This window comes from Aulonocara stuartgranti, assembly GCF_965226115.1.
Source record: "Aulonocara stuartgranti genome assembly, chromosome: 3".
Taxonomy (NCBI): Eukaryota; Metazoa; Chordata; class Actinopteri; order Cichliformes; family Cichlidae; genus Aulonocara; species Aulonocara stuartgranti.
Window position 1 is genome coordinate 47,760,165 of NC_138941.1, and position 21,370 is coordinate 47,781,534.

At 39.5% G+C, this 21,370-nt stretch overlaps 1 protein-coding gene across 3 annotated transcripts in view; it reads right to left on the reverse strand.

Moving 5' to 3' along the window:
- clcn5b (chloride channel, voltage-sensitive 5b) overlaps positions 1-21,370 on the reverse strand; it is a 45,342-nt gene that overhangs the window by 20,654 nt on the left and 3,318 nt on the right. For 2 of the 3 annotated variants that reach the window (XM_082519625.1, XM_082519624.1), the window contains exons 3-6: positions 6,134-6,306; positions 5,136-5,235; positions 3,098-3,285; positions 2,604-2,726 (exon numbers count right to left, since the gene is read on the reverse strand). In XM_082519625.1, the coding sequence (XP_082375751.1) occupies positions 2,604-2,726; positions 3,098-3,285; positions 5,136-5,235; positions 6,134-6,306 (584 nt within the window). Of the gene's footprint in view, positions 1-2,603; positions 2,727-3,097; positions 3,286-5,135; positions 5,236-6,133; positions 6,307-10,715; positions 10,835-21,370 lie in introns of those variants that run through there. The other variant, XM_082519626.1, reaches the window with a different exon arrangement.

Sequence of the window (21,370 nt, forward strand, 5' to 3'; positions counted from 1 at the left end):
GACTTCAGCTACAATGAAAAAGACACACAGCTGGATTTATTCTGCGTCTTTACGCTGCAGCTGCCTCCTCTTCTCTCATCCTCTCACCCTCCCTCTCCTGTTGCTACTTCAATCATGAAACTGATCAATGATCAGCTGATCGGCTTTTCTCTTGTTTGTTTATCGCCCACTTTGTGCCAGAAAGAGGAAACCAGCGGATGTCGCGCTAAACAACAGCAGCACGTTTAAGCTTGATCAGCTGTTGTTAGAATTTATTTAATATTAATTTCTATTATCAGCTGATGTTTGCTGGAGCCACAGCTGTAAAAGCTGCTGGTCATGATGTCGGTTTGGTTATCTGGTGAGAGGGAAACATGAAGATGAAACCAGGAGATGTCCTTACTGAATCATCAGAGCTGAACAGGTGATGGAGAAACAGGTTTACCTTTTAGTTAACATGAATGAGTTGAAGTTATGAACCGTTTCTGAGAGACAAATAACCCCAGGATCCTTTTTTTACGTAGCTGACAGCTGGTAACTGTGCAGGGGCGGGTCTAGCAAAGTGTTGCCAGGGGGCCAGGTAGGGAATTAACAGGGAGAGGTGGGCACAAAGAAATACTTTCTTATTCTCATTTGAAATGTCTCGCTGTTATTAAATAATTATCTGAAGCTTACAACCAAAGTTTTTATCTGATGTAAAATGTATAGAAATCATTAATATACCAACAAGACAGTACATCACTGTCACAACAGCGTTTGTTTTCATTCAAAGGCTTTATGGCTTTAATACCTGGTGGGCCGGTCTGTAGTCAAAATGCCAGAGGCTGTTTTTTTGTCCCAGTCCATTCCTGGGCACGACACGCAGTGAATTAATCTGAGAGGGTGCATCAAAAAATAAATGGCCACGCCAGCGGTGCACATCGCAAATCAGCTCGCATAGACACATTAGTTGTGCCGCTTCTTAATGACGGTATCTTAGCTAACAACCCCAACTACCAGATTCAACTTGTAATTGGCTAAAAATAACTTCGCCTACCGGTGAGAGGGTCGTTGTTAGCTTTCCACATTCCGACACTTCAAAAGCTTCAGGAGCTCTTCGCTCAGCACAGCATCAGCACCACGGAAACACACGGATACATCCGTAGACTCGAGACACAATGCATGTTTGGGACTTTCAGGTGTTTGGACCAATGTTTTATTTTCTGATCAAACCAGAAATCTTTAATGAGCAGCTAGATTTGTCTTGCATTAACTGGCTGAGTTAATGCCAGTTAATGCAACATCGAAGCAGCTGGAATCCACAGCTGTGCGTGTTCATGGAGCTGCATTTTCACCTGCTGGACATCACTACCTGACAAGTTTAACTGTCTTCAGAACATTGCAGAGGCCTTATTGACAGTATTTGACTCCACATATCTGTGTGAGCAGATTTTCTCCTCAGGTAGCCGTCTGAATGCTGGACACTCGGAGACCTGTGTCTCTGAGTGGGAGACCAGAGATCAGATTAACATGTGTGTCCCTGTATTATCAAACATGCCATATTGGCTCAGTTTATTTTTCTTATCATTGTTGTGAGGAGACCATAAATAGCATTTGTATTTTCTGTTGTACTGTTTGTTTGCTGTTATGGATAAAAAGTCTTTTTTTTTTGTTTCAAAATAGCTGATAACTATTCGCTGATAGCTGCCAACATCTGCGAACAAATATAATTGTATAAAGTGGTTCTATATAGTGTGTAACTGTTCATATAGAGCGTTATTAAATTTATTGCTAATGCAATCATATGGCACACTGACCTCTGAGGAAATTTTAAATGGCACTCGTCATCAGAAAGGTTGCCGACCCCTGATCATGGATATCAAATCCTCACAATTCTGAGCCAAAGGTTTGAACGGTCTTCATTTTTACATTTATTACAAAATCTAAATTTAAAAAAAATCTTCTGGGATTTTAAAAGAACATTTCAATAGGAAAATCTGATTTTGGAACCAATCCCAAATTATTTTAATGATATTGAATTGACTGCAGTACCTAAAAGGCCCACAAGAGGGCTGGGGACAATACTTAAGGGATTGCTGCCGTCAATGAACCAAAGAAACTGTGTTTGTTCTTTGTTTAAGAAAAAAAGAAAAAGAAAAAACACTGGGTCCAAAACATTTTCTTCTTTTTAAATGTCATTGAAACAGTCAGTTCAAAGTTTGGGTAACAAGCTCCCTCTACCTTTCTGTAATTTTACAAATCTGTGTCAGATTAAGGAGCTGTGGGTGACGGATTTCACTGGTTTATTATAGCAGTGTGGAAAAACAGAGCTGTTATATGGCTTGCTTTTCTTTACATTTATATGTTAAAGATTTATTAAATATGACATTTTTAGAATTTTCTTTATAGTGAAAGAGAAGAGAATCTCCTGAAGGTGTTTTTTGCCTCTATAGTTAATTATCTAACAGTCTTAGTGGTCCAACTATTCCTGATGTCAAAACAGGCTGTAAGTGGCCTATGAACTAAATAAGAGATGAAATAAAAGCAACAACATAAAGTGGGAAAAAAGTGATTTAAACCATTAATATAACGAGTCAGTTAAAAACTGTGATGGTTTACCATTATTGTTTAGAGTGCAGCCTTACCTCTGGTATTCCTGATCCGCATGCGTACGGAGCAAAGGCTCTGACCAGTATGACAGCCAAGAAGGAGAACATCAGAGCCCAAAATATGTACATCAGGTAGTTCATGATGTAGGCAAAGGGACCCTGCAGAGGCACAAATAGCACGCGCACACACACACACACACTGACAAATGATTTCTGAAAAATGAATAAATAAACACAACATAAATAAACACAACATAAATAACTAAGCAGGGATTTGTTTTGTGGAAATCCTGAAGTCACAGTGGTTTAGATTTTGCACCATGACAGTTTTCAACCAGTAGATGGAGCCATAGCAGCACTGAAGCCTGAGGAACAGTCAACAAATCTCAAACTCAAGGCTTGGGATTACACTTCATTCACACATTTGGAGCCAAGAAAATCCCTCAAAAACAATTCTGAGAATAACAACTGCTACCAACTAGAAATTGCACGCATCAAAATCAGCAGAAAGTTTTAAAATCTTCTCCTACCTCTGACTTTCCTGTTATGAGCTCAGCCCAGCTCTGCCACTGTGGACACCGGTCCCTCTCCTGGAACGTGGTCTCGTTAGACAACCAGCAGCAGTGCTCGTGGTTGAACCAGAAGCCTCGGAGACACAACCCTCCCTTCACGTCCGTCATCCAGTGGGCTGAGATGTCGATGCCGCCGGCTAGAGCACCTGAAAAAGTTGAGAAGAAAGACAACAAGAAAGAAAAATCTGTAAGATAAAGACCCTAAAATAATAGAGAGAACCCCCAACAATCAGACAGCTCCCCCTATGAGTAAGCACTCGGTGACAGTGGGAAGGAAAAACTCCCTTTTGACAGGAACAAACCTCTGGCAGAACCAGGCTCAGGGAGGAGCAGCCATCTGCTGTGGCCAGTTGGAGGGTTAGGGGAGGACACAAGAAAGACACACTGTGGAAACACTGGCTTCAGCAGACTCTCCATTTGTTTCAAGTCTAAAACAGATCGTGCTCCTCTTCTTCGGAACAAACGGCCTGAGGAGATGAGGCCAAATCCTTGACCTCCTTTAAAGTTCATCTTAAACTCACTTTATATAGACTTGTATTCTGTCCTCTCAATACAAGTAATGCTGTCTTTTACAGCCTTTTATTGTCCGGTTACCGCCTTAACTTGTCTACGTTATTATTTCTGTTCCCTTGCTTGAGGTCTTAGCAGTAGCAAGGGAACAGAAGTAACAGTGCTCTCCATTTTCACTGAGATAAGCTACAATGATGAGTTTTAAAACGAGTTTTTGAGACAGAACAAATCTGGGCTAGAAGATAAGCCTGGTATTAAAATGTAAGTGAGGAGAATTTTATTTTGACTGATACGTCTCACCCACATGATGGTACAATTTACACAAAATACAGATTATTGAAGTTTCCTCCAGTGAATCATGAGAAAACATAAAATATCCAGGTCCCCATGTCATAGACATTAGTCAAACTTTGCACAGTTTTGTTTTATTAGATACACTCACGTTATTGCACAGGGCCTGAAGAACGCTGTGCTTTTTCATGGAATCACACAATTTATTGTGATTGCCTGGTTTGCGCCTTACATTTTCCCTTTATTGTTTTAACCATCTCGACTTTTATGGTTGTTTGAATTTAGCCTCCGAGTACTCTGCATAACTCCGAGTTCTGTTTTTATAGGTGCTATATAGATAACGTTTATTATTTTTATTATGCATATCTGAGTGCGACCAAATGTCAGAGAAGTGGATCAGTGTAATCTGAACAAGTTTACAACCCAAAGGGTCAACAAAAAGATTTTTAACCAACATTGCTAACATTCATTTCCTTTAGATAGGTGCCGCCCCGCATATGTTCAGTGCTGTGCTCGTGCTACGTCGCGGCTCTAAACCCGTTTTCTGTCAACCCATGGGATATAATGTTCAGCTGATGCAGGCAGCAATGAAACAAGAGAAAAAGTCTGAGCAAGTACAAACGCTTTCCATCAAAGTGCTTCAGAAGCCTGAAAGCCTGGGAAGATCAGTTAAATAACTGTGTTTTTAAGAGCAGTGCCCTAAAGTCTGTTGCCACAGCAGATAATCTACCTCCATCTCACCCAATCCCCGCCATCCTTCTGTGTAACACAAACCATCTGCATGTCCTCCTTCACTTCTAATTACTGATCCCCATCTTTAATATCCTTTGTCCAGTATATCCACTATCCTTCATCTGGACAAGCCCAAAGCATCTCAGCCTTGCCTCTTTAACTTTGTCTCCCTACTGCTCAGGACCTGAGGTCCCAAATTCAGCAAAGATATGATAACATTTCAATAACCACTCAGAATTTGAGCTGCTGCACTTAAGAGGGACAATTTATGTGCGAGACACCCAATTCAAAACGGCAGCGTATAAAGAATTTGCATACTTTATGCTGCAGTGTGTTTTTCAATTCACAGCATCTGGAGTTAGTTTGCTTTTCCTTCCTTATGATTGTGTCTACCTGTTATTGAAGACAACTGTGGTAATAAAGCATTAATAAATGTATGTGTGGGGATGAGTGTGTGGAGTACCTGACATGAGTCCCACCAGCAGCATGAGCAGCCACCCTGAGAAGGCATCACTGATTCTGTGCAGCAGGGCCACAGTGGACTGTCTGCTCTTATTGGTGATCTGGATGAACGGAGAAATGAAAGAAATGAGAAAGTGAAAAATTTCTTCCGTATCCTAAAAACATGACATTAAAGTCATTTGAATGACGCTGAGACCTCTGAAAATATACAGCTGGTCAAGACAAAAAGTGACGAGTTATATTTAAGTACATTTATCTCATGTGCTGCTGTATTGACGGCTCATGTAATAAGGCATGAAGTCCAAGCTACATCTGCACATAACCTCCATCGTCCCTGTTTCTACTCTAAAAAGTGTGGCGATACATAAACAACCCACATAATGCTAAATAAAACAAGCAACAGATCGAGATCAAAGTGATTCACAATCATAAACAAATTTAAAAAATAAATAAATCCAGTCCACAGGTATCAAATGACATTGTAGTGCATTTAATGTAAGTTTAGAAGCCGCAAACTCAAACACAAAGCCTTCTTTAGTTTTCAGTCTAGGACCAGGAACCAATAAGAGCTTTGATCAGAGCACCTCGATGAACCAACACCAAACCCATGGATGCAGGAGTTTGCTAATGTAAGCAGGCATATGAACATATCTGTCAAACAACTTCATGGGGAGAGTGCAAAGATGACAAAATAGATCCCCAATAGCATCACTTAGAGGACTGAGTAAGTAGTTGTTCGGGAGCTTTGTGGACCACTTATAAGTGATCTGAAGATGACTCACTGAGGCAACGAACAGTGACGCACCAAACACGAGGAAACGAAGCAGTAATCATTTGTATTTTTGATCTGGACACCATTTGACGGACCCAGATCTACCAAAAGAAAATTGACCTTGAACTGACGCTTGCTTTGGCACCCAGGGAGTACATTCCTCATCTTGTTATAGGTATGATAGTGAAATTCATCTAACTCCCCCCAAAAACATCCTTCCTCCTTACCTCCCTGTGCCTGTCCCGGTCTTTGCTCTTCTCTCTGACCCAGTCGATGGTGTTGAAGTCTTCATAGGTGCCCACTCCAGGCAGCGGATCCTCCAGGGGGTCAACAAGCCTGCTGGGGCCGTTACCGTTCATACCGGCTGTTCTGCTGGTGCCGTTACTCTCCTCGTAAACTCCTGAAAGCAAGGAACAGAAGGTACATTTGAGACAGAGCAATGAAGTCACATTCAAACACCTGTCGCTTCAGCACTTCCTGCAATGAGGCAATGATGGGACCACAGACTGATGTTTACAGAATATAACCTTTCCGCTTTAGCTGTCACAACATCAGCAGGACTGCAAGATTCAAGACATTTGAAGATTTATTAGAAAGCTTTACTCGTCTAGAATAACCAGTGTTAGCTTCATTTACTGAGCAGAGAAACTCAATTTAAATGCACATCAGTATAGGTCTGCCCTGAGGATGGAGGAAGAGGAAAGACCACAGGTTTATCTCATTAGGAGCACAAATTGCAGTAAATCTAAGAGTAGAAATTCAGGTTTCTGATATACAAGCAGAGAAAAGCTGTTCAGAAACATGTACCATCACCATTGTGCCGAGTTGGTGTAATTTGAAATACACAGACACAAACTATCGCTCAATTCTTTTCCCGGGGACCTTCTGCATTCATTCTGACTCTACATGTTTATTCACGTAGTCCAACAGAGCAGCTTTGCATGAATAACTGTTCAAAACAATCCTTGTTTGTCTTACACTGTCAGAAATAAGTTTGTTTTTCACACTTTCCACTGTTTCACTAAAGCTTGGTGAGCAGTTAGTGAGTGTTTGCAGACAAGTCAGCATCTTCTAGGCAAATTACAGGCGACCGCTGGCAACCTGCTTTGTGATCAAAGCAACTTCAAGGAGTTTTTTCAGTGCAGCACTGCAAACCTCTTTGCAACTGATTCACTTATCGACATCAAGCAACCTCCAGCTACAACTTGTCAACCAACCAGGGATCACACATTTTCCTCAGTGACATGCGGCTGCTGGGAGGTTGTCAGCTGGTCTCTATGCCTGTGTGACCCTGAAACCTGATTTAATCCTACATTGCAACCTTCTGGATCATTCAAGTCGTAGTATAGTTACATTTCTTGTAAGGAGCATGTCAAGTTACGGCATAAGGTTAAAAGGACTTTCTGGTTACGTCATAAGTTACAATGTAAGATTTCCTGCTAAAGCATAATTCAGGCCTAAATGTAGCAATGTAGCAATTTAAATCAGCTGTGTTGGATCAAAGACAGCTAAAACCCTGGGAGACAGTAAAAATATTACATTTAAAAAACACAAATTTGAAAAGTACCACAAAAAATCTTAAGTATTTCACATATATTAAAGTCTTCACAGCATTTAAGCTTGAGAGTGACAGAAATGTCTTTCTTACAGAAATAACACTTGTTTTTCAAAGATGAATGTGTCAACAGCAGCAAAATGAGTTCCTCCTTCTCTCAAGCAAAATCTGACTGCTGTATAAAATAACACACAGACACACATAGGCCTAAATGCTAAGACTGGTAACCCCACTGCTGAGTCTTATTACAAAGCAAAGAAAAAGGGTAAAAAGAAAAAAACATTTCCTGTTGCTCTTTTGTGGGCAAAGTGCATTGTAGCCTGCTTCTATGATTTTGATAACACCAATCCTATACAATGCTGTATTGATGAAAGTCTGAGGGAAAGACACACAAGGCTCTGAGATAGAGTTCTGCTTTATTCTCTCAAGCAGCTCCAGAACAAAAGAGCCTGAGTACGTGGCAGTGTCGGCGCTACAGGCAATCATATCCAGACACAGCAACCAATCAAAAACAGATCCAAACGGAAACAGGAAACAACGCAGGGAGACCTTCAGATTTACGCAGTGAGGAACTGTGTTATTATGAGCCCAAAACAATGGCCTGAGCTGAAATTAAAAGTGTTTTCACTTGAGTATTAATGCGGAGCGCAATATAATTGTAATGACTGGGAAAGCAGAGGAGAGAACTACCCCTGAGAACTAAGGGGGGGAAAACCCACAGTACGCATGAACTTACATTAGTGTTAGGAAGATGGCTCTCCTCAGGCGATCATGAAGTGCAGTGTGGTGAAATTCCAGCTTGTGATTCTGATGTGTGATCAGGAAGCCACGGCTGGTCTGATTTAGGATTACTTCACATTTCTGCGTTTTGTAACACTACAGCAGCAGAATGTTATTATGCGACAACACAAAAGGGACATTCTACACACCCGAGCTGACAGGTTAGACTGGTTTTACAGGGTGAATTAACAGAACTGATCTGTTGATATTTGTATCAGCATGGTTTAGAGGAACACCAGTATGGGTGAGTGAATTAATAAAGGGGAAAAAGAAGGCACAGTTTGTCATGCAGAGGCAAAGTTGTAGCCACAGCTACGTCGTTAAGTATTAACCTGGATTGTTTTGCCCAATCACCAGAAGCCTGGTTTGAGACCCCGTTTGTAAACTTATATAAACTCCTGACAAGAATCCTTCTTGCAGGTGTCAAAATGCCTTGTTCACTGGCACATTTACAGCACTACTGTAGTATGACTGGCAATGGAGGTCTTTATCAGTAGGAAACACTAAAAGCTATGAAAATCCACTTAAAAGTCCAAAATGAAGGCCCTCTGTTACATTATCCAAAGCTGTCCGGTGGGCCGGATTAGAGTCTTTACAAGCCGATTCTGGTCCCCGAGGCTTATGTTTGACAACGCTGATATAGACATCACTGTCTCAAGTTATGCAAAACATCCCTTTCTGCAACGTTAGAGGGCAGCTGAGGGTAATGAAGCCTGTGACATACCTGTGGTAATAATCACTCATCTTTAAAAAAACAACAACAACAACAACAACAACAAGTTCAAGGTTTATCGTACCCGCCCTCGTGCCATTTATTAGCCATACTGCACACTGTGTGCAGGAACAGGCCGCAGGCCTCCATGACCCTGATAGTGATGGTCTGCTAATGTGAAAACAAAACATAAATAATGTTCTTGGTCATATTGTGCTCAACGCCCTGCTTCCAAGTCCATCTCGGAGTCCTTCACACGATGTGGAAATGCAACATCTGTGTTAAATTGTTTTCCTTTCCTGGCACTGTGATTGGGTGAAAAAAAAATAAATCTCAGAATAAAGAAAACAACTTTGTTGACAGTTCACACTTTCAAAATCATGAAGTGTGTTATGCTTTGTTCTGCTTGTGTTCAGCCTTGGACACAAACTGTGGTGCAAACCAGGGCCTCGCCCTAATCCTCAGATCTCTCCCAGGCTGAAATGTTAACAATTTGTTTCTGTGTGAAGACATTTTGGTTTTGTTCCTTTCTCCATGTGCACTGACAGCACCAACAGTTTTATTCAGATTGTAAAACAAACACTTCTTCCTGCTCAAAGTCCTGAAGAAGAAAAAGCAGCAGAACCCCCATTAAACACACTCTTACTGCATTTACACCTTATTTCTATTTGCTTTGCAATACGCCTGTGTTGTATTACATTTAGCTTTTTAGATAAGTTATTCAACATACAATAGCTATCATATTTAATTATTTACTGCATTTACTGTATTTTATTTAGATTTCAACAATTTTATATATTTTTTTATCTTTACTTAATATTTTATTTATATTTTTATTTATTTTTCCTTGAGATCCATATCCATTTTATTTAGATTTGACAGTCATGCTGTTTTATATTCAAATTTTCATCCATCTAAAATGCATTTTTATTATTTAACATTTTATTTACATTTTTATAGATTTTCATATCAATTTCTGTAATGATAAAGTGTTTTATTGCATTTTATTTACATTTTAGTTACCTTATTTTTTGTATTTAATCGAGTGCCTTTGTGCTGTGTAGTTTTTATTTTATTGACATTTTTGTCATTTTGTAGTTTGTGTTATTTTATTGCACTACACATTTACTCTGCTTCGTTTAAGCCATTATTGTACATGTTGTACTTTTGTACGTTTTGGATGCTGTAAAACAGAAACGTCCTAATTTATCCAATCCTATCTTGATCCTGATTACCAAAGACTGACGAAACACGCGATATTCAAACAGACCAAAAGAAGGCATGAAAGTGACAGAGACACCCAATAATACAAACACACTTATTCAGACTGAGTGTAAAAGACCTTAAACAGTCACACACCGAGACATGACCATTGTTTGGACTGCGTCTTGTATCAATTACAGTGACATACACACCAGCACGCCAACCACATGACTCACTGCATGATGGGTCGTAAATGGTCTTAATAATTAAACTCTGGTGCCATAAAGTTCAAGATGTCAGCAGAAAAACAAAGCAAAGCAAAGTCGAGGTTTTAAGATTTAGTGCAAATTTAAACAGTTGGTGTATAAAAGAAGACCGTAGATAAAACACTGAACATGACTGCCGAGTAGTTGCAGTGATTGTGCTGAAACTATTTAACTCTCGGCTCTGTTAAAGCACACTTCTTGTTTATGACAGCGTGAGAGCAGAGTACACTGGCAGTGAAAAGAAAAAGAAAATCTGAGCTGAAAGGAAAACACTCTCAGTGACACAAACTCACCATTCTCAATCAAATCCTCCTCATCCAGCTTCTTAGTCCAGAACTCCCAGTGCATCTCTCCTCAGCCCCCCCTCAAACTCCCAAAGCTTAAAATCCACAATCGGTGCTACGACTCAGACTGAAAACTGCCCACAGTCCCTCCTTTGGACTCCAACAGAGCGCCCCGAAGGCTGTTGAAGGAAGTGAATGACTGGCTAATCTGCCTGGGAAGTCTTTAATGACTTGCTGAGCTGTTTTTAAAGGTTTGTGAGCTGTAGCTGCTTGACGAAGGCAGATTACTGCGTAAAAATGAGATCACGTGTGTTTACAAGATCTTTCACCTCCTGAATGCTGCGGGACCCTGATAGCTGACAGGAAGAAAGGTTGTGTGGTACACAGTGCTGTGAAACAGGGTCAGGCTGTGAGTTACATTTACTCTCCATTCATTCTGTGAACGCAGTCCTCTTGAATATCAATTGCCGAACAGCTCGTGCTCTGATAAGCACCGCTGACCTACAGGCAAAACAAAAGCCGTGAAAGAAATTTGAAATTTAAAAAGCTCTTTTCTACCTCAGACGGGGTGCTTTTAAAAAGGGGGGATAAAAGTCGACTAAACGAACGAATGAATTACTACCAGTTAACACTTTTATAGCCTTAACCGTGGACTTTAACTGCACTTTAACCCTATTAAGAGACGCTGAACTAAAAGCGAGTGATGCCAACAATGCTGTGAACTCAGGAGAATTCAGTTATCTCACTGCTACACACAGCCATCACATTTCTATGAGATACACAGTATTTACAGTAGATATGGTTCAACCACACTGAAAATTCAGGCTTTCTAAAGGTCTTTCCGATTTTTTCTTTGGACATTTGTTTGCTTTTTTTACTCATTTGCAGTCCAGTCCAGACCATTGTTGTGTCTACACATAACACACTAGGGTTGGGCGATATGTAAAAATTTTCCAGCTGGCCATCATCAGTCCAACAGTCGAGACAGACTTTTTGATGGGCGGAACAATGTAATCATGCACGGACTGATTTGCGGGTTTACCACACAGAAGAAGTTCAAACACGGCCGAACAAATCCCCCCCCCAAAAAACCCCTGTCAGCGTTAACGGGGCTTAAACGCGGTCATCACGATTAAAATTTTTAAAGCGCTCAACCCATCTGGAACTTTGGATAAACTGCCCGAAATGCATTGACAGAGATGTTTCAGGGATTTTGACTCAGTCTACGCTCCAGATGCGTTAATTGGTAATCGCATTGTCGTGATGATGTCGCGTTAACGCTGACAGCACTAAAAACATGTAAAGTTGCCAAGTTGGGATTTCTTTGGCTTTAAACCAGATGAAAGAGGTAAACCTAAGGATGTAATCAAAGCGGTGTGCCGCTTGTGCAGATGTATAGTGCGAGAAAAGTACTCAAACACGACTAACTTACATGGGCATATACGCGTCCACCATCTGGCTGAGTATGCTAGGCCAGCGGTCCCCAACCCCCGGGCCTCGGACCGGTACGTGAGTCGTTTGGTACCGGGCCGCGAGAGTTGAGGGTCAGGTGTGAAATGTATGGTTTTCAGGGTTTTTATCGGTTTTCAGCGTCCGTGACACCTTAAAGGCCGGTCCGTGAAAATATTGTCGTGCATAAACCGGTCCGTGGCGCATAAAAGGTTGGGGACCGCTGTGCTAGGCTATCACCAGCTTCTGCAGCTCCATCAACAAGCATTTGGGCGCACTCTGACGAGGGTGCATTTACTCGCAGATGAAAGAGGGTGCTATTAAAAAAGCATTTTTTTCCCCCCTGTTGACAGCTTCTATTAGCTCTATCATTATTAGCAAACTTACTCATGGGCAAATAAATAAATAAATTGCCCTTTTAAAAACTATCGATGATATCGTTGATAGTCGATATATTCCTCCAATCGCCCAACCCTATAACAGACTAGGCAAAAATTATATATTTTAAATCACATCTTTAGCTGACTCTATGAAAAAGTAGCTTGACAGGCAAAAAAAAGCTATTAGCTGAAAACAATATTTGAGCCAAAACTTAAATTTGGACTTCATCACACCTGTTGCCACTGTTGAATGTCCAGATGTATGTATGTACAGACAAAGTCGAGCTAGACCTTTTTTTGTTTAGATAGGTAAACAGGCTGTTACAGTAGTCAAGTCTTGTAGAGACAAAAGCATGTATTATCATCTCGAGTTCACTTGTTGACCCGATGGATCTATGTTTTGAAATGTTCCTCAAGTGAAAAACGCTCCAATGTCCCTCCAAAGAAAAAGCTTCAGCAAAACGAACACCCAGGTTTCTAACTGGTGCATCCCTGGTGAAAATGGATATATGGTTCACAACCAAATGGAAATGGATATCTCTAAAAAGGTATGCTGACCACTCAGCCACTCTAAAAAAAACAAACAAAAAAACAAATGCACACGTTACAAAGACAACCTTCAAAGCACTGAGCCAAACATGTTCCATCGAAGAGCAAAGAAACACATTAGCATCCCGGCTACACACCCATACCAAAAGCCAAAGAAAACATCCAATGCTTCCCAGAAACTGGGTTAACAACACGAAGACTCCACCAGAGCAACACTGCTGGTTTCCAGCAAGGGACGTCATGCTGAGTTCAGCACTCGCTGTGTGTTCGAGTGTGCGTCCTGAGGGAACCAACCAGACTGATCATCACAGCGCGCGCACACACACACACACACACTCACACACACACACACACACACACACACACACACACACACACACACACAGAGAGAGAGAGAAAGAAAAAGGGCTCCGGTAAGGCTCTGAACCTTGAACTCTTCAGGTCTTGTCTCTATGGGAAATGGCGTCTCATGTGACCCCTGTGACGTTTTGATGACTGACAAACAAACTCTGCAACACACTAACATAGTGGGCTGTCATTACTTTACGAAGCTAGAGATCTAAAAGTCATATTTACCAGGTCTGGGGAAAAATAAATCAATTAGGAATATGTGTCTGTGGCTGATTTGATTTTTTTCCTTATATGTAGAAGATCATATTTTGAAAGAACCTTTAAATATGAGGATGTGATGCAATAGTCCTGCTGGAAAATTACTGACAGGCAGCTTTGCAGAAAAGTGGCCCAGACCCAGACATTACAGAAAAGGAGGAACTAACATCAACAAGTCAGCAAAACGTAACTGAAAACTTTGAAGTGGTAAATCTAGGCAGTTACTAATTGACACGATTCTAGGTTGTTGTTGTTTTTTTAAAAACAGAAGACATTTTAATTCAGATTTTATTAAAGGCAATGTTCTTTATTATATGCTTCAAACTGTATGGGGGTGGACCTGAACGTATATGAATGTGCAAGCGGTTACTGCAGTAAAAGGAAGTAAAAGGAAGAATGAGTAAGCTCAGCAAATCTCTGGCTCTGTTCGTGGTTTGAAGGGGACTTTTTACTATTATAGAGGTAAAGCTGTAACAAAGTGGCAGCTGTTTTAACATTTAAGTATCCCCAGATGACCTTTACTTGACCCACTATAGAAAACCTCATCAGGTTTTGTAACTTTCTTGAATGCATTTCTGCTTCATTATGAAAATAAGCGCTTTCATTTGCATAAGTCTTATTTACACATTTACTTACAAAAGGTAATCCCACTCCACGCTTAGTTCACTTATAAAGTAAATCCAAAAGAAAAAACAGAAATTACTTTGGTGAAACTAACGTGAATTTTAAAAAATTCATCAACATAAATAGATTAATACCTACATACATAAATAAACATTTTAAAAAGAACACTAATAATAAAAACAGAAAAACTTAATTTGGCAGGCAAACTAGTGTGCTAATTCATGCAAAAAGTATTTTAAAGTACTTGTTGTATTGTATAATGGTATATTAATTTATTTAATAAACCATTTATTCATTTGGTCCATTTTAGTACTTCATAGTTATCACTGTAACATGTGACAGGCAACCAAGTCCCTGTCAATCATTATAACCTGTTTTCATAGTTATGGTGTGATAAGACAGTTCAGTGCCTGATGCAGCAGGACTGGCAGTCAATTTGAGCTGCAATGAAAGCACTTTAGATAACAACAGCAGCACAAGTGATAAAGCAAAGGAACACAAACCCCAATGAACTGAAGAAACACTGTAAAGAAGAAAGGGCTAACACAGAGAAATGGATTACTTTGACATATTGCTGCTAAAGGTACAAACTAACTACACCAGTAGTACTTTTTTTTTTCCCACAGGACCACAAAGAGTCATTTGAAACACTTTTAAAAACTTTAGCTGTCTCTCTGAGCAAAAATAGTGCTTTTCACTTTTCCATCATATCTTTGGAAATCCTTTCAAACTGTTAGAGTTCAGATGCACATTTATTGACTACATGTCTACATAATAAAAGGAGCTGAAGCAACTAGATGCATCATTTCAAGGCTGTAGTTCTTCAATCGTCTCTCCTTTTGTTCCAGTTTTGCTAATACTACAGGAAGCGGTGTCTGAAAAGGGCTGGGAAAATCATCAGAGACCCCAGTCACCCATCACATGGACTCTTCACCCTCCTGCCCTCTGGGAGGCGCTAGAGGAGCCTCCGGACTAAGACCACCAGGTACCGGAACAGCTTCTTCCCCACAGCTGTCAGACTCCTGAACTCTGCCTCCTGACATCTGACCCACATTAACACATGGACTGAACATACACACACACACAATGGACAACTGTACCCTCAAACACAATAATAACATGGACTGAACCACCACTCACAACCACTAGCACTTTATATAGCCTCTTAACTGCACTACTGTATAGTTCTGTGTAAATAATCATACGATCATTTTAATTCTATAACTGTTTACAACTTGCATAGCTCCCATTTCTGTATAGTTCTTTATTTCATACTCTGTATAGTTGGGTTTTTTTCATATTTATATCCTGTTCATAGCCTGTACATACTTATAGTTATAGCATATTCATAACATACTTCATACCGTGTACATATTACATACCGTAATAGACCCATTTCTGTAATATACTCACATATCTATATTATTGCTAATATATATTGTAATATATCTATATCATGGCTAAAAGCACTTCTGGATGGATGTAAACTGCATTTTGTTGCCCTGTACCTGTGCAATGACAATAAAGTTGAATTCTATTCTAATACAGCAAAGATAAGGGTCAAGGTGGTGTCAACAGTGGGCAGCTGGCACACCCAAGATATTTTCAGAAACACGTGGGATTATAATTACAGTGGAGAAGGTTATTGTGGATAATCGATATCAATTCACACAATTTTAGAATAAATAAATAAATAAATGAAGAAAAAGGAAAGGAAATGGTAAATAAATGATGGAGGACTAATATCAAAGCCATTATAAGGACATGAAAAACTTTGGTAAAAAAGAAAACAAATTAAATTCCTAGATTTCAACTGTAAGTATATTTAAATGAAAGACAAAATTTCAATATTCTGAAATTATGTGAGATGAAAGGTCCAGCAACACTTATAACACCAGGGAACAACTTTATCAACAGACCAACGCTGTTGAGCTTGTGTCCTTGATCGTGGTCATTACAAAACACCAAACAGTTTGTGTTTAACTTTAAAAAAAAAAAAAAAAAGTATACTCCAGAGAAAAAAATGAAACCAACTAATCACCCATTAACACGCAAATAGGCTGACCAAGCATTCAAGCTGATGATGCTTGAATGCTTGAACCAAAGTTCAACTAAGCTCTTGACTGAACCATTACAGATTTAAAAGGGATGTCACCTTATACATCTTAAAGTGGTTCATTCCCAGATGTGCAAAAAACCACAAACTAGTTCAAATTAGACGACAATCACAGGAACTGTAAAAATGAATTTCTTTACATTACCATTTTTTTCTAGACATATAAAAACAAAAATCTAGTGAACCACAGAAACTCATTAACAGATAGATCCTTATTCATACCCGTTAATACACTCTTTAAATGGAATATCCAGAATGCCTCAATAGCTTCCAATGCCTACAAAGAATAAAGGCGAGCTACAATGTTTTTTTTATTACAATGGCTTGTACCAGGGCTGGTTAAATCATTCCTCTTAATAGAACATCCGTGTTTGTTCATTTGTTCTTTCAGAGGACGGGAGGTTTCTCCTTGATATATTTTGTTGCATGGAGGCTCTATCATGTGGACCAAAATGTTATTTTTGCAGGTAATAAGGACTTTTACATCAATAATCTTGCCATTTGTAGAGTCTTTAAATTATTTTTATTTTTTATTGTATTCCAGCATGAAATAATGTATTCCGATCAGTAGGTTTGGAATAAAGAGAGGTGGACAGATATTTGTCATTTTTTTGGTTACTCTTAAGTCAAGAAAGTTATTTTTTTAGTACTATGATCAAGAGTATAACAAACCTACACAGTGTCAGTTTAAAAAATTCTACAAACTCCAGTAAATTGGTAACGGATCCCTTTCAAAGTAAAAATTCATCATATTAGACGGTGATTTTGTAGACCTAGTGTGAAGAAAATGTTCCAGTGACTCTAGGCCTGGTTCATGATCAGTGTTTGTATACAAAGATTCAATATCTAAGGTACACATAATTATGAGGGTTAATAGGTGGGAGTTCTTTGAAGCAGAAAATAGGACCTAGTTCAAGTTGTTAATATGAAACTCTACAAAACCTGATATTCTCTCAGTTGCATTTCCAATTCCAGACACAGTAGGTCTGCCAGGTGGATGTTCAAGACAGATTTTTTGTAATATATACAAAAAAGCTCTTAAACGGATGTTCATTAAGTAAAAAAAGTTTTCTCCTTCAGAGAAATGTGACCATAGAAGAAACACAAACTGTTTGGTGCAATGACCTCGGTGAAGGCCACAAGCTGAAACATGTCGGCGTCTTAATGAAGTTGTTCCCTGGTGTTTCTGGAGTTTCCATCTCACCAGTTTATTTTATCTTTCTCCACTCAACTTGGAAGTAGGTGAAGTTGTGCCAGACATCTCTAAAATGTATTAATTTATATTCTCACAGAATTTTTTTTCTCTTATACATTTACATTTTTTTTTTCTATGTGTGCCTGCACGGTCTAAGCAAATCATGTAATTTGACAAATTCACTTGTTACTGTACTCAGGAGACATGGAGGAAAGCAAAGAGCTGGGAGAAGCAGCAACATGTTCACTTCCATTGGGGGATTAAAGGATTTCAAGGGGAAAGTGTTGTTTCTTTTGATGAACACAGTCTACACTGCCACGAGGACTAAGAAGAGCCATATACCGCAGGGGTGGAGAACTCCAGGCCTCAAGGGCCGTGTCCTGCGTGTTTTAGATATCACCCTGAGTCAAATGATTACAGGCCTCTACAGAACTTCAAGACATGTTGAGGAGGTTGTGATTTAAATCCGCTGTTTTGGATCAAGGACACATCTAAAACCTGCAGGAAACCGGCCCTTAAGGCCTGGAGTTCCCTACCTATACAGGACATAAAGGACAACCTTCACTGCACAGAAGTGTTTGACAGAAGGTTCAGAACACTTTGATGTCAGTATTTGGACTAGCAGTGCCTCCCCAACCCAAACTTTCCTCTTCAAACACCGCAGGCTAATGAGTCCATGGGAAACAGGTTACACAAGGATATAAACGAGCCTGCTTGGTAACAGGTTCAAGTGCTCGCTAACGACCGGTTAGGAATGACACAAACACTTTCTACTGCCAAGCTTCACCACGGAAAGTAACAAAAAGAAGGAAGTTTGAGCTGAAACATTAAAATGGCAGGAAACATAAAGAAAGACGAGTTGTCATTTATCAGGGTCTGAGAGTGGGACAGTTTAAGTTCAGAGTTGGATCACTCACTCTTAAGGGTAACCCAGTTGTTACCTAACTCATGGTGGATGCCACTGTGTACGAGACACATGGCTTATACACAATTTTCCTTGACCGATAATAACGCTGGTCAAAGCATACATTGTTATTTTATTAGGTTCACACTTACCACAGTAACTCAGTTTAAATTAGCTTTCTTTACGCGAGTTTTCCACTTGGATGATATTAACCCAAGAGTTTTAGCTGATGTTTCCTGAGTTCCCTGGAGCCAGGCACATAATTATATAATTAGTCTGAAACCTGCATGAAACTCAACTTCTGGTTCTCCTTTATTCTACTCTCTCTTTTATGAGCAATGATCTTCTTTCATAAACCATTGTGTAATAAAAAAAAAAAAAAAGCTAAAAACAAAAAAAGAAAAATATTTCTCTGGCTTCAAAGAGCTGACAGTGAAACACACGGCTCAACAGCAGGAGCAGCAGGCAGTATATCCACTGAGAGCAAATCTTTATCTCATCTGCAGACCTGTTGTTGGCACCGTTTTATTGTTCTGCTTAAACTGGTGATGTCACTGTGACATCAGTAGTAACCAGGAAGATTAATAACGCACACTGCTGACACTGCCTTCGCCTTTATTTGCCCTGGCAACAGGTACACTCGGCCAATTTGTCTGAAATTTTATTTTAGGGTATGTCAAGTTGACAACAGAACGATCTGAGCTATATCCGACTCTGCTGTACGGAAGCGAGCTGGAAAAATGTTTGCTGCTTAACCTGCAGGTAGAGTCAGTGATGAGGAAAAGGAAGTGGTAAGGATAAACACGCTCAGGCTCTCAGGGTGGCAGCATGAAAACTACTAAGAGAGTGTCTGTGGGTAAGATACAATGCTCTTCTCTTTAGATGAAGAAAGGAAGGCTCCTTACAGGTCAGTAAGTTCTGGAAGAACACAAATCCCTTGAGGAAGATTCAAACTTCTCAATAGGACAAATTAACCGTAATACACTAGCAGGAGTTTCACAGGATTGTCAATTAATAACAGCAACTATGTTATAACATTGCAAGTGGCAAAAAAACAAACAAACAAAAAAACAAAAAGCAATAAAAAAAACAAACTAACAAAGCTGTGTAATAAATGACTCCATTCACTCAATTCCTCTGTTGGATCTCAGCTCTAATTGGACAAATAAGCATGCAGGGAGTGGGGTGATAAGGTCTGATGGTGACAAAGCAAGAATTAAAAAAAGAAAAATGTGTCCACTGCATGCTGAAAGCATGACATCATTAGTAACCAGGCAGTCTTGTTTCTGATTAAAGGAATTTGCAAACATCCTCTTTAGTCCATTTAATTTGTGCATTTTGCACTGAGGTCTTATACTCTCTTTAAAAATGTCCTTCCATGCATGTCTACTTTTGCTTATGTTTAGTTGTTTGATTTAATATTTTGTATGTGATTTTTTTCTTAGGACAAAGAGTAATGGGACTGTTATTGTTTAACTTCATGTGACCATTATTTCAGTTAGACTTTGATTTGTGTGAATATTTGAGGTGTGTTTTTAAAAACTATTGTACAACTGAGAACGGCATAAAGTTTTAGCTATTAACAGGCCACCATGTCGGAGGCTTCAGTATCATAGGTCAGCGTTCGTGTTCATTTACTTTTTTGTTCAAACATAAAATAAAATAAAATTTACTGAAATAAAAAGAATAAATAGTGAGGTCAAAGAGGTCCCGTCTCCAAATTAAATCCTCCTCCCTTCACCTGCAACCAGTCATGGCTGATGGCTGCCCCTCTCCGAGCCTGGTTGTGCTGGAGTTTTCTTCCTCTTAAAACGGAGCTTTTCCTCCCCACTGTTGGAAGGGCTTGCTCATAGAGGGGTGTTTATGTGGTTAGGGCTTTCTCTGTATTATTCTGTGGTCTTTACCTTACTTGCTGTTGTGATTCCATGTAGGGCTGTTCGATGTAACGATATATATCGGATGACGATACAAAAACGTTTCATTTTACGCTATCGTTTGTTTTGTGTTGTTGCAAAATAAACTGTTTACGGCAATATTTTTTCATTGTTTTGATGGTCACTGTAGTGGCTATATTAATTTCTTAAAGTTCTCTCTTTCTCTTATGTTTAATATAACCACACTACTGACGGACAGGCGATTGTTTTTGTGTGTTGTCATTAGCAACAACGACGGTAAAACCATCGTGTGGCTCCAAATAAACCTTTCACAATAAATCTCAAGATCCTGTTGAGACTTTTCAAAATAAACTGAATCAAGTGAAAGAGTATGCAGTGCTTACAGATGAGAAGAAACAAAGAGTCATTAGGTGCTAAAAAATAAACCTTAGACTCGAACGTTAGAACAGGCTTTTCCCCACTGTGTAATAAATACTCACAAAGAAAATGCCGGCCGTTACAACTTATGTCTAAAAATGTATAGCTTCATGCATCGGTTAAAACACTCGACTCCAGGTACACGATGCGCAGCTGGAAACACTTCACACGAGGCGAGCTGCCCGAGAGTCACAGAATTTACAGAAAATGTTAAAGGTTTATGATTTATATCGCATTTCGACGATAGACGTCTTATATCAGGATATAAGATCTTGGTCATATCGCACAGCCATGCTATACAATTGAATTGAACTGAGTGGAAGCACAGCTCTTTTATTCTGACCTGCTTCACCCTCCAACTCATCCTCTTAAATTGGCAGCAATTCTTAAAAATAAAAACCCAGACATGATTTTTGCATATTTTCTTAAAGTAACCAAATTATCAAACCTTCCACTGTATTCTCAAACACTGTAAAGCTCTTATCTCAGTTAATTGGCTTATTTGCAGCCAGAGGGTGAGCCATAC